Here is a 13,200-nt window from a genome sequence, read left to right on the forward strand (position 1 = left end):
TGTGGGGGAGTCCCAGCACCCACCCAGCTGCTCGGGGGGGGCTGCAGGGTGGGCGCGGGGAGGTGTGAATGCCAGCCTGGGCAGGATCCGGGCTGAGGAACGTGCTTAGGAAGGGGAAAGGAACCTGGCTTCGCTGCTTGAAGCAGGCGCAGCGGTTAGGTGGGCAGCGGCGCATTCACCCCAGGTGGGCTTTGCGAGGCAGGGATGTCAGCAGAGCCTTTTCCCCACTTACCAAACCCTCCCCCCAAAATTAAAGCCAGATTCTGAGACTCCGGCAGCCGGCAGCGTTCCTGTTTGTGCCCTGGAAATGCTCTCCTGGTCATGTGGGAGCCAGAGGAGGGCAATGGGGCATCCCCGTCCCTCCTGCACGGGGCCAGCAGGAGGGCTGGCAGACCCCAAACCCCACCCTGGTGTGTTGCTGCCCTTTGCCACTCTGGCGCCAGGCAGCAGCAAGGTGAAAAAGGGCAGGCATGTGTGGGGTGGGAGTGGAGAAGCTGCTGTTTGCTAAATATTGCCAGCAGGAGTGTGAGCAGCCCTCCAAGAGGACGTGTTTGTTGCCCAGGTGTTTATACATGATCCGCTCCTGCCCGTCCCTCCTGGCTCTGTGGGGTGGCTCACATTCAGTTTAGGGCTCTTCCCCATCTCATGTCGCAGGGCTCACCACCGCCTTCACCTTTGAAAACTTCACCTTTGAAAGCCCCTGCCCCAAAGCGGGGGGGGGGTGGATCTGGGTCCCTGCACCCACCAGCAAAGAACCCCGCGAGGGAACACTGTGGGCACTGGGTGGCCGGAGCCGAAGGCTGCGCCCTCAGAGCCTGGCTGCGGTTAAACATTGCGAGACGCGGGACATTCCTGCATAGCATTACGAGCTCCGGGACCTGCACGGTTGCAGCTGGGGAGCCCGGCATGGTGGGGACGTGGGGAGGGCACAGAGGGCACAGAGGGGACGGGGACACCCCAGCTTGGTGGCAGCACTGCTCAGCGGGGTTTGCTCCCTGAGCCCCGCACCGACTGTGGCCGCATGGCACATGCCTCAGTTTCCCCATACGCATCCCCTGCCTGCACGCGGACTGCACTGCACGCAGTTAACCCGGTCCGTCGCAGCACAGACGTCTTTCCCCTACTACACAAACCTTTTTATCCCCTGGTGCTGTGGCTGTGCACCTTGTGGCAGGCTCAGCCCCACAGCGCACAGCACCAGTGGTGTAGTGGTATCATGCAAGATTCCCATTCTTGCGACCCGGGTTCGATTCCCGGCTGGTGCACGGGATTCCTGCAGCTCCTCCGAGCTTGTCCCCGGGGAGAGGGGCTCTGGGCTGCTTTTTGCATCCTGGGAACCAAGATCAGACCCCTGCAACTTTTTTTTTTTTTTTTGGCTTTTTCTAAGTGATTTTTTTTTTTTTTTAAACAAAAACCCATCTTTCAGAAACTGATGACGCAGAGGCGGGGAAGGGCTGTGCTGAAGGACACATACACACACACACTGCACACACACATATATCAATATTACACACAAGCATATACATTACATATATCACACACATATATTACATACACACATATATATATATATATATATGCGTGCTGCTGTGACAGCTCTGTAAAAAATGCCTAAACAGGATTAGCAGCTTTCTCAGAAATCCACCTCCGACCTCCGTCAGCGAGAGGCACATAAAAGCTGCCAGCCCCTTCCCCGCACAGCCCTCCAGCCTCAGCGCTCGGCTTGCTGCAGCGGGGGGATCTGGGGGGGGGGATTTCTCTGCTAAAAAGGGCTGAGCCTGACGGATTTACCGGCTCAGCGCCTCTCCCCAGCGCTGCCGTGTCGCTGCCCTCCGCGGGCTGTGGCCCCGTTACTGGTTAACTCGCCCCGGTGGCCCGATGGGGCTGGCGGTGGCGTGATCCTCACCGCACCCGCCCCGTCGCACCGGCAGCGACCGTGCACCCAGCGGGAGGCACCGGCTCCGAGGGGCTTCGGGCTGCCCGGTGCTGAGGTTCCCGGCTGGGTCGGAGCCATCGGGGCCGTCGAGGCCATGGTGCTGGTGCTGCCGCTGGTGCTGCTGCTGCTGGCGGCGAAGGCGGTGGCGGTGGAGGAGCTGGCGGAGGAGCTGGTGCTGGCCCTCGGGGCCGCCGATGAGGTGGTGGCGGCCGTCGGGGCTGCCCCGTCGGGGCACGCTGCCTTCCATCGTGCTGCCAAGGTGAGGAGCGGGGTGGTCGGGGTGGTGGTCGTGTGCGTCCTCTGTCCCCTTCACCCTCCCGACGCCGAGTGCTCGTGTCCCCGCAGGCATCGTGGAGGCTACCCGGGCGCTACGTGGTGGTGCTGCGGGAGGGCAGCGGCGAGGCCGAGGTGCGGGGCACGGCGCGGAGGCTGCAGGCCCGGGCGGCACGGCACGGCTACCTCACCGAGCTGCTGCACGTCTTCCACCTCCTGCCCGCCTTCCTGGTGAAGATGAGCAGCGACGTCCTGGACATGGTACGCAGCAGCACCCATCTGCTGGGTGTGTGGGTGCTGGGTGCTGGGGTGATGGGCACCCACCTCCACCCCCAGCCCTGGAGCTTTTCTGAAAGGACCTGGCTTTGCCCGGGCTTTTGCCACCTTCATGAAGCCTTCAAGGCGTAAGCTGGGTGGTGAGGGAGGGTCCTGTGCCTCCCTGCAGGCCCTGAAGCTGCCACACGTGGAGTATGTGGAGGAGGACGCGTACGTCTTTGCGCAGAGCATCCCCTGGAACCTGGGCAGGATCGTGCCACCGCAGCCCAGCTCGGGTGCCTACAGCCCTCCCAGTAAGTGTTGGGGCACGGGCAGGGCCGTGGGGCTCTGGGGAAGGATGCTGAGCTGTCTGCTCCCATCCCGATTTTGGGAGCATCCCAGAAGGCCCGGGCTGACCGTGCTGGTTGTTGCCTTTTCTCCCGACCCCATCCGTGGCAGATAAAGGCGACCAGGTGGAGATTTACCTGCTGGACACCAGCGTGCAGAGCACCCACCGGGAGATCGAGGGCAGGGTGCTTGTGACCGACTTTGAGAACGTCCCCGAGGAAGATGGCACCCGCTTCCACAGGCAGGTGAGCCTGCGGGTGCTGCGTGCTGCAGCCTGGCGAGGTCCCCGGGCACCCACTGGGCTGGGGCACTGCAGTGTCGAGCTGTCATTGCCATGGGGAAAAAGCAAAGCACAAGGGGAGGGATGGGGAGGGCACTGGGGTGTTACAAACCCGCTCTGAGGCAATGGGTCGGAGCGTAAAAACCTTGCCTGCGCCAGGCCAGCAAGTGTGACAGCCATGGGACCCACACGGCCGGGGTGCTGAGCGGGCGCGACGCCGGCGTGGCCACGGGTGCCAACATCCGCAGCCTGCGCGTGCTGAACTGCCAGGGGAAGGGCACCGTCAGCGGGACCCTCATCGGTGAGTGCCCCGGATGGGACAGGACAGCGCTACCTGAAGGCCTGTCCTGTCATTGTTCCATCCCTCATCCCGTCCCCCAGGCCTGGAGTTCATCAAGACGACGCTGGAGGCTCAGCCCTACGCGCCGCTGGTGGTGCTGCTGCCCTTCGCCGGTGCCTACAGCCGCGCGCTGAACGCTGGCTGCCGCCGGCTGGTGCAGATGGGGGTGGTGATGGTTGCGGCCGCCGGTAACTACAAGGATGATGCCTGCCTTTACTCGCCAGCATCTGAGCCAGAGGTAGGGGCTGGGTGGGTTCCCCGAGGCGTGGGGACACGTGGGGATGTGCTGCCAGCCTGCATCCCCCTCTGTCACCCCCTCCGGCAGGTCATCGCGGTCGGGGCAACCAACAGCGAGGACCAGCCCGCCTCCATCGGCACCCTGGGCACCAACTTCGGCCGCTGCGTGGACCTGTTCGCCCCAGGGGACAACATCATCGGCGCCTCCAGCGACTGCAGCACGTGCTTCACGGCGCAGAGCGGCACATCGCAGGCGGCCGCACATGTGGCAGGCGAGTGGGGCACTGGGGGGGTGGGCCAGTTGGGTTGGGGGCATTTATTTGCCAGCCAAGGTTTTGGCATATTTGGCTCGTTTGGGTGCTGGGGCCCACATGGACCTCTGATGCCCCATGTGTGCAGGTGGTGGGCTGCAGCAAGTTCTTCTCGCATATCACCTCCTGTGGTCCTGTAGTCCCCTTTCTGGGTCCCAGCTGGGCCCCCATCAAGTCCCTGGGGGCCCCAGCCCTGACCCCCGTTGGTCAGCGGCGCCGTGCTGATGCCCACGCTCCTACCACCCCGGCATGCCAGCATCTCTCTGCAGTCACACTGCATGTCCCCCCGGTTCTCACCGCGGCCCCTCGGCTCCCTGCAGGCATCGCAGCCATGCTGCTCAGCGCCGAGCCCAGCCTGAGCCTCGCCGAGCTCCGGCAGCGCCTCCTGCACTTCGCCACCAAGAATGCCATCAATGCGGCGTGGTTCCCCGAGGAGCAGCGGCTCCAGACACCTAACACCGTGGCGGGGCTCCCCAACCGGCTGGGTGCAGGTAAAGACCCCGAGGTGTCCCAGGGCCTGAGCATGGCTCCAGGTGCCACTAAGGGCTGACACCGCCTGCCCTGTTGCAGATGAGCAGCTGTACTGCCGCTCAGTGTGGTCGGCACGCTCGGGGCTCACCCGGCACGCCACGGCCGTGGCTCGCTGTGCCGGCGACGAGGAGATGCTCAGCTGCTCCAGCTTCTCCCACAGTGGCCGGCGGCTTGGCGAGCATATGGAGGTGAGGTGTGGTGCGTGGCACCCCAAAAACGCTGCCCGTGGGGGGCACCCCGGTGATGCTATGTGCTCTCTCGGCCGCAGGACAAGGAGGGGAGGAAGCAGTGCGTGGCCCACAACGCTTTCTGGGGCCAAGGCGTCTATGCCATCGCCAGGTGCTGCACGTGGCCCAAGGCTGAGTGCCGGATCAATGCCAGCTCGCAGGCGGCCGAGGGGGCTGGCTGCTCCCCGCAGGACCACGTGTTGACTGGTAAGGCCTGAAACACGGCTCACAGACCCTTGGGGCTGTGGGCATGGGTCTCAGCAGGGACATCCCCTCTGACATCCCCTCTGCCCTTGGCAGGCTGCAGCTTCCACTCCCCCTCTGCCACCCTGGGTGATGGCAGCAGACCCGTGCCGGGGCCAGGGACTGGGCCTGGCCGCTGTGCCGGGGGAACGGAGGTGACGGCACACGCGTCCTGCTGCCCTGCTGCCGTGCTGGAGTGCCGGGTGAAGGAGCACGTGCCTCAGGGCTCTGCCGAGAAGGTAGGGAGGGCGTCACGCCGACCACCTCACCCCGAGCCCCAGAGACCACTGGGGACGGGCAGACACCCCCACTTTGGTGACCCGTGGAGGGTGACATCCTTCCCCGGCTAGGTGACGGTGTCCTGTGACGACGGCTGGACGCTGACGGGCTGCAACGCCTACTCCCAGGGCCCCGGCACCTTGGGGTCCTACGCTGTGGACGACACCTGCGTGGCAGTGAGTGCCGCCGGCAGCTGGGCAGCCGCGGCCGTCGCCATTTGCTGCCGGAGCCGGCAGTAGGGACAGGCCGAGCTGCCACCAGGGCGGCTGTGCCATGCTGCGAGACGTGGCTGCTCACGGGTGCCAGCCTGTCACTTGTTTGGTGACAGGACGGGCTCCTGCTAGTGCAGGGCATGGAGGAAGGAAACACCACAGGAGCACAACTGTGTGGCGGTGGAGGCCCAGCCAAGCCTCCCGGTACAAGCCATGGGGCAGCTCTCCAAGCAGCCACCATGCATCCAAAGCCCTGCTGCCCTTTCCCTGCCGCATTTCTACACATTCCTATACCTATACCGACTGTATAAGCTGTCTTGAGGCTATTTGTTTGTGTTGTCACACAGCGTATGACAAAATCCCCACCTTTATATATATATAAAAAAAAGTGAGGATTGCTCCTTTCTCTCCTGGCTGGTTGCTCCTTAGGCTTCAGCTAACACAGCTTTGCACTCTGTGAATCATCATCCAGCCATTTAGGGTGGTTTTAAAATTGTGTGCTCAGGTATTTGGGAGACCTCTTTACTTTTTAGCCAAGTGTAAGAGTTCTAGTTTAAAAAGTCTGTTTAATTAGATTTTAATCTGCATTGCTACAGAATCAGCTACTGCTTTGTTAGTGTGGCTTTTTGTTGATGTTGAAGTCAGAGTTGATGACCTGCTGGTGCTATGTGTTGCTTTAGTGGTTTCCCTTTCAGGGCTTCCCAAGTCATACAGAACTGGCTGCAAATTTTTTTTTTTTAAAGAAAAATGAAAGAAGAAAATCTTTCACAGTACTTCAGTTTTTACCTTTGTACCTTATATATTTATTCAGAGTTTTATAAATAAACATTTATAAAGTGTCTTCTAAAAATAAAACTCAGAGACCAGTGCTTAGTAGACACAGTCCATGGTCTGCCTTCACGTACATCCCCACGGGGCAGCGGGACACGGGGCTGCTCACCTGGACGGGGGAGCTGGCACCCATCCCGTGGGACATGGGTGCCTGGACACCTGCATTGCTCCCCCAGACAAGCTCTGCTTTGTTAGTGAGACAGCACCTGGGGCTTGATCATCCTTGGACACCCACTAAAGGATGGCCAGCATCCTCCGAGGCCAGTGCAGACGGCGCGGGCACCCTCGCCTTGCCCCTGGCTGGCCCGAGCTGCAGCAACCAGGGGCCGGTTGGTGTTGCCCTGTGCAGATGCAGGAACTGCACAAGTTTGTTTTCAAACAGGGGTGGAACAAGAGGCTCCAGTTATGGAAATAAAGTGTCGCCCAGCTTTGGGGAATGTGTCCTTGAGCTTTCTTTCTGCTGCCGGTATAAACACTGGGCTTCCCTGGGTGAGGCCTGAAGCCCCGGTGGGAAGGTGAAGGGTAGCTGCTTGGAAAGGGACAGCAGTGGGCAGAAGTGCCAGGAGCCACCAAAGCAGCGTCACGCTGTTTGGGGTGATTAGCAGCCTCCTGTTACCTCAATACCTAATTTGTGTGGCGTTACCTGAGGAAAGATGAAAAAATAGAGCTCACCAGCACAAGCCTGAGGTTAACCTGTCAAGCTTTGGGTGTGTTTTCCCCCGTTAAGAGGCCCCTTACAGAGAGGAGCCGTTACTCCAGCTTTAATTGGCCATAGCAGGCAGAGGCCCGGCAGGAAGCACCACTTTGAAAGGCTTAAACACCTTCTAACTCTTTACCTAAAGATGGCAAAGATACCTCATGTAAGCATGCAATTACATAACACGTGTATATAATTACAACCCGTAATTTTATCAGCTCTAACCTCACTTTCACGCAGGGGGACAAAAAGAGAGGGCTGTTAGCCTAAGAGGAGCTCTGACAGAGCCAGCACTGCTCGGATGAGAGGTACGAGCTACTTAAAAACACACACAGCTTCTTCACCACTGCTGGCTTCCCCAGGAGGGCAGGTCCTGCTCCCCACAGGGGTGAGGATGCTCACACAGCTGTACGCCAGATGCAGCTTTCACGGCTCAGGTCAAGTCTGCTCACGTAAACCCAGTGAAGAGAAGCAATATTGAACAAGATTAGCTCTTGCTTAGGACCCCGTGTGTGGATAAGCAGAAAGATTGTTCTTATTTGTTCTGGAGATCAAGCATTAAAAAAGCAAAGTAAAGCTGAAGGATCCTGAGCTCCTGCGGAGGGATAACCAGGCAGCCTTTCCCCTTCACTGCCCACACAAGGCCAGAGGCCTGAAAATGCTTTTTATGGAGGGGAAAGCAATGGACCACAAAAGAAGGTGCTAGGCCATAGCCTGTGGCCATTAATTAACCCCCAATATTTGTGCTGCTTGCTGTCCTGATGCTCTCCCAGCGACAGCTCTCAGGTCCTGGCCTACCTCTCATGACGAGCACAAAACATTCATGTACTGGGGTTGGAGGACCTTGTGTTGGCTGTGCCTCTCAGTGCCCCTTCCTCAGCCCCCATAACAGCCCGTGCTGTGGTTAGCAGCTGGTAGCATGCAAAGGCCACCTTCTGCTCCAGGACGGAGCTCTCTGTTAAAACATACCAGCACTTTTCTCCGTCTCCTGTCGTGCAGGAGAAAGCAACATCAATCCCCAGCAAGCTGTGGGCAGTCCTGCCAGCAGGAGCAGGAGCACATGTTGCTTGCAAGCCCCAGCCCCTGCTCCCAGGACAGGCACTGCCAGGGAAGATTACAAGCTAGGTGATGCTTCAAATACAAGCCCTTGTGCTTAGACTGGAGGACAAAGCTGCCAGGAGGGCACAGCTGGGGCTGCAGCCTCTAGTTCTGCTCACAAAGGGAGGGAGAAAGGTGACCAAGGGATACCAGCACAGCAGCTCTGCCAAGAGACAAGGTAGTACTAGTGCGAGCCCAGCTCTCCTGCTAATCTTGCTATCTGACACACAAAAGCCAGTCTAATCCCTGACTGCAAGCGCAGCCAGGGTAAATCTTTCTGCTAAGAATGTCAGGAGAAGAAATCACACATGGTACAAATCTGATGGCACATCAGAACATGCCGTAGCATAAGGGTGTGCAGCAGCGCAGCACTGGAGACCACGCAGCTGCTTTGCTTTCCTCTGGGCAGGCACCGAAACAATAAGCAGGGTAACCCCTCAGAGCTCCTTATCAGGAGGAGCAGCTTAAGTAGTTCTGAGATAAGAGGATCAACAAGACAGTGGTGTAGTGTATGTGCGGTCTAAAGATTACACTAGTTTTCTGTGAAAGGAATAACTTTATTCCATTGACCAGGAATCCCAAGACTGTTCATCAAGACTGCCTAATTTTTCCAGTGCCAAATGTCTATGTATTAATCAGACAGTATCTCCCCGACTGCTCACAGGCAGGCTGCGGCTGCTCCTCACTGAACATTGTGTAAGCTGTATAAAAACATTTTCATCCAAAAAGATTGGCAGTAAAAATTACAACATAGAAATGCATCACAATTTACACAAAAACTAGTTTTGTTGAACTCTATTTTCCAAAAAATAATCTTCAGCAGGTTCAAATGACAGCAGCTGGAAACCAAAAGAATTGACCAAGTATCATCTTATTGCAAATTATAACCATCGACTTTGTACAAGCATGAGCAGAACCATGAAAAAGTTTGTATTGGTTTCAAGTATACAGTGGTGATGAGCCATCCTGATGTTGTTCTCCTAGCAATGCTTCTCTGGGCCTGCAGTAATCGAGGATGTCGTTTCCATAGGAAATAACAGGAACCTGAAGTGACAAGTGGTGCCAACCCATAGGAACGGTACCAGCTTCTTCCATCACCATCACCGCTGTGTACTGACTACTCGTGATGTTTTATGACCCATTACAAAGTATTAGGGGTGGGGGAAGGAAGAAGGGGTATCTGTAAGAAATGATTCATTCAAAATTAATTTAAAATATCACATTTAAAATGTCCCAGCACATTATCAGAAACATTTATAAAATGCTAACTCTGCCATGTGTCTATGAAGACATTGTTTGGAAAAGAAAGCGAGAGATTCACTACAATGCCACCCTTGCTTCTTTGCAATTTATGACAACAGTTCTCCTAACCCGCAATAAGTTATAAAGCTGTACAGCTGAAATCATATCAGATGTTTACTTCCAACAGTGAAATGACTGGTTAATTTCAATATTAGTGCACAACAGTGAAAAGCTGGCTGCTGCCTCTTGGTTCAGCAGCAGCATGTAGAAAGAAAAAAGGCACTTTTTGGCTGGTTGTGCCTTTAACTTGGCAAATTTGTCTATTCTGGAGGTACCCAGGCACTCCTTAAGATGCCCCCCATTTCTGTGCATGTTTGTTTACATAATTTTTAAAGTAAGGCAGAATCTATAAATAAAGGCAAAAAGCAGTGCAGAAAATGTGACAAACGTAAAATGTACAAAATATGAAGTTAGTTGGCACAAAAGAAGCTAGCATCCAGAACCAGAAGTCACTGAACTAAATTTGACATGGAAAACAAAGCTGTGCTCAAGTTATCCCAACTGGTTTCCAGTTGTTTATGAGCAAATCAAAAGAGCCGTGATATTTTAAATGTTGCCTGGTCAAGTGAAAATACAAACAAAGCCAAATCATTCTTTCCCCGTGTTAAAATTGCTATAAAATCTGCACAACAGTGTCCCCACCTCACGCAAGGAATTATCATATACAACCAATACCAACTTTCTCAGTAATTTCAAAGCATAAGCAAGTGATTGCAGATCACATGATTGAGACTACATTTGATTCAATATGTCTCCAAAAGGTAAAAAATTTAATGAGTAAAACTGCAACAGAATTCCATTTTAAAGTGCTTTTCTTTTAAAACTACTCATTAACTTTTTTTTGTTAAATCCACCAATATCCTTTAATAAACACTTGCATACCTAGAGAACAAAGCTTTTCTTTTATTGCCCTTCCCAGTTGTCTGTGGTTTTAGGAAAGGTACCAAAGAGACAACCCATTCCAGAGCTCATTGACCAAACCTTTCTGTAAGGAGTCACTCTCCTCACAGAGCAATCTTACTGATCCTTCTAATAAAGAGCTTTATAAATGAGCAAGGAGACATATTAAATACAGAAGTCCTTATGTAAACTGATTCTTTAACTAATATTTTACAATGAAATGTAAGTCATCACACATCTTTACAGAAATTTGAATATTCCTATTCAATATTATCAGAAAGATTAAAAATTTGCCCTCCATACATAAGGGCAGTCTGGTTTTCCTCTGTATAAAAACCAAAAGAATTTTTTTTTTTGCAGCATCACAGAAAAGCAACAGTTTTACATTCACTCATTTAATGTTCACATAAAAATTCAACCACTAGCGTTTGTGTATTTGATAAAATCTTCTTGACAAACTGTTTTCGGTGTCTGGACTGTCATAAGCTACTGCAGGTGAAGATGCAGTTTTCTAGAGCGTTTATCAATCTGAAGCCTTCGTGGCTAAAAATGCTTTTAGCTTTCAGGGAAACAGCCTCCTCCTCCAGCGTTGCCACCGACCCTGTAAAGCCATTTCTCTTCCAGACTTTTCTAATGGCTTAAGCAATGGGACTCCAGTTTCAATAGGTACCAGGCATTAAATGTTTGAGTTGATCTGCTCTTGTGTTCATTGGTATCCTTTATGGGTCAACATCATCAAGGTCACTCTTAGACTCACCAATCATCATAGGAGACTCTGAGCCCTTCCAATACAAAGAAGGGGTGGGGGAGAAAGATACAGTACATTATTTTTTGTACAGCACACAATTATTGTGTCTACATTCAGCGATGGTCCTGACCCAAACCCCAGGCACAAGTTGTCTAACAGAAGGCACCAGAAGATAAACATGCCCTTATTTTATAGTTACCTGCTGTAGATGTCTGTCTCCGTTCTCGTTAGCTGGACTACTTTCTGACCCGTTACTGCTTCCAGACTGATCCTTCTCATTCAGCAAGGCTGTGGCATAGGCCAGCGTGTCCTGATTTGGAAACAGTTCAGCATTCAGTGTCAGAAGCCCTGCTGATACCTTTATTTCACAATCACTTTTTTTTCCAAGCTTATTCTAAAACAATATAGCTGCTGTAGTGAGATAACTGATTCACCACAGGTAATTGTATGGTATTGACTAATAGCCTTTAAAGGTTAGTTTTTACAGAGAAAAACACAAGATCTAGGCTTGTCAGGGAAGAATGGCCTTAAGTGCACTGGAATATAGTAAAGTTGCCACAAACAAAGCCACTAACTGAAAAGTGAGAGAAGAAAATACCCACAAGTTTAACACCATCTCCCAGGACTGACACACTTACCTGTGCTGAAATAGTGCGCTGGAAGGTTTTTGCAGTTGATGTTTCATTGGATACGTTACTCTGTGGAGCCCAGTAATGTTCAGACATCTGCATAAAAAGCCAAGAAAGCCACAAAAACGTAGTATGAGTTTTACATGTGTAAAACCTCATCCACTTGTGCTGGTAGGCAAACTACAAGTCTTGAACAAGCCTCCTGAATCATTTGGCAAACAGCTAGAGATCTGGGGCATTGACAGGCAGGCACTTCGGGATGTAGTTTCAGAAACTACTGCCCTTCAGCTGAAACCTACTAACCAGCTCCCTTTTTGGCACCTGTACACGTGTGCAAGTTACTGGATGCCAGCTGAAGAGTGGTAGATTCAATTTTTCAACAAGGGTTCATATGAGCTTGTACAAAGTAAAAACAGGTACAGCAGGGCTATCCACACCCGTCAGCTTACTGTATTTCAAGAGAATGGCAACAAGTGCCAGCTGCACTGCAAGAATCCCAATAATGTTGCTTCCAGTATTCAATACAGTGCTAGTTTACGCATCTGGTATCTTATTGCCCGGCAGCAGCTGTCAGGACAGAAAGACAGCCTAGATCTGAGATGATTTCTCAGACAAGCATAGAGAGAACAAGCATGGCCCTGCTTGTCAGCAGACCTGGGCCGCTTCTGCTGAACTTTAGGTTTTATAAGTGTTCTTGGATATTTATTAAGGGATGTACTGGTCAGCCTACGTTAAGTTTAGAGGGAAGAACCAAAAAATGTATGTGGGAAGAAAAAGCTGTGTCAACAGCTGTGTTTTGTGCAAAGCTGTGAAGATTCCATAAGAAATTCACCTTGCAAGGTGTTCCCTTGCATCAACACATAAGCAAAAAGAAGTGTAACCTTCTAACATGAATACAGTGACACAAAGTTTCCCACATGCAAAGGAAAGGTAATCATAACTATTCACATTTAGTTATATTTACTGAAACACTTGGTGGCTTAAAGTTCTTGAATGCACCAGATTAAACTTCATTCAAACTGTCCTTGTTAAAAATAAAGTAGCTTGTATTTTTGTCTTAAGCCTCCTCTCAAAGAGCAGTAGATAGAATGGAGGTTTCATAATTCTCATTGTGACTAAGGTGTCAGTTTTTCTGTGAAGTTACAGACAAACTACCTTTTTCTGTAGCCACTGCACAGCCCAGCTCCAGTGGTGGGAATTCTCCTTGAAATAATCTTTTGCAGTAGGGCACCTAGGACGTTGAAATTATATTCATTATTACTGGACAAAGTATTCTGGCAAAGTTAAAAAAAGAATAATCTAAAGGCTTCGCTTTCTTTATGCTGCTGCCTTCTGCATGCACTGTTATCATTGCAAATGCTGACTTAAACTAAATAGCTCTGTTATTAACCAGACTAGCAAGAACAATAATGTTTAGTAAAGTTTACTCAAAGTAGTCTACTATACAGATACACTTATTGCAGAACTATGCTTTAGCAGGACATGTGCCAAGTTCCAACCAAACAGAATTTAACAGTCACAGT

At 52.4% G+C, this 13,200-nt stretch overlaps 2 protein-coding genes and 1 non-coding gene across 4 annotated transcripts in view; 2 read left to right on the forward strand and 1 right to left on the reverse strand.

Annotated features, from left to right (window-relative positions):
- Window positions 1-1,194: 1,194 nt before the first annotated feature.
- TRNAG-CCC lies at window positions 1,195-1,265 on the forward strand. Its single transcript has one exon. It is a non-coding gene; the product is annotated as a tRNA-Gly (tRNA).
- Window positions 1,266-1,895: 630 nt separating this feature from the next.
- On the forward strand, window positions 1,896-8,376 carry PCSK9 (proprotein convertase subtilisin/kexin type 9). The gene is made up of 12 exons (XM_040565259.1): window positions 1,896-2,195; window positions 2,282-2,470; window positions 2,655-2,778; window positions 2,924-3,057; window positions 3,252-3,393; window positions 3,474-3,670; window positions 3,758-3,941; window positions 4,301-4,471; window positions 4,551-4,699; window positions 4,780-4,945; window positions 5,039-5,220; window positions 5,332-8,376. The coding sequence occupies exons 1-12, from the start codon at window positions 2,031-2,033 to the stop codon at window positions 5,497-5,499; spliced, it is 1,971 nt and encodes a 656-aa protein (XP_040421193.1). The 5' UTR covers window positions 1,896-2,030; the 3' UTR covers window positions 5,500-8,376.
- A 258-nt stretch (window positions 8,377-8,634) lies between these two features.
- Window positions 8,635-13,200, reverse strand: part of USP24 (ubiquitin specific peptidase 24) — a 61,131-nt gene continuing 56,565 nt past the window's right edge. For both annotated transcript variants that reach the window (XM_040565258.1, XM_040565257.1), the window contains 4 exons: window positions 12,833-12,908; window positions 11,687-11,773; window positions 11,248-11,358; window positions 8,635-11,082 (listed from right to left, as the gene is read on the reverse strand). In XM_040565258.1, coding sequence (XP_040421192.1) covers window positions 11,020-11,082; window positions 11,248-11,358; window positions 11,687-11,773; window positions 12,833-12,908 — 337 coding nt within the window. In that variant the 3' untranslated portion in view covers window positions 8,635-11,019. The remainder of the gene's footprint in view (window positions 11,083-11,247; window positions 11,359-11,686; window positions 11,774-12,832; window positions 12,909-13,200) is intronic.

The sequence above is a fragment of the Cygnus olor genome, chromosome 8 (genome assembly GCF_009769625.2).
Source record: "Cygnus olor isolate bCygOlo1 chromosome 8, bCygOlo1.pri.v2, whole genome shotgun sequence".
Lineage (NCBI taxonomy): Eukaryota > Metazoa > Chordata > Aves > Anseriformes > Anatidae > Cygnus > Cygnus olor.

Bases quoted from the DNA above. Each gene is read 5' to 3' on its own strand.
- PCSK9 (XM_040565259.1), top strand. From the start codon at position 2,031: ATGGTGCTGGTGCTGCCGCTGGTGCTGCTGCTGCTGGCGGCGAAGGCG. The intron at 2,471-2,654 runs GTACGCAGCAGC...GCCTCCCTGCAG, and splicing joins GCAGCGACGTCCTGGACATG to GCCCTGAAGCTGCCACACGT. The intron at 5,221-5,331 runs GTAGGGAGGGCG...TTCCCCGGCTAG, and splicing joins CTCAGGGCTCTGCCGAGAAG to GTGACGGTGTCCTGTGACGA.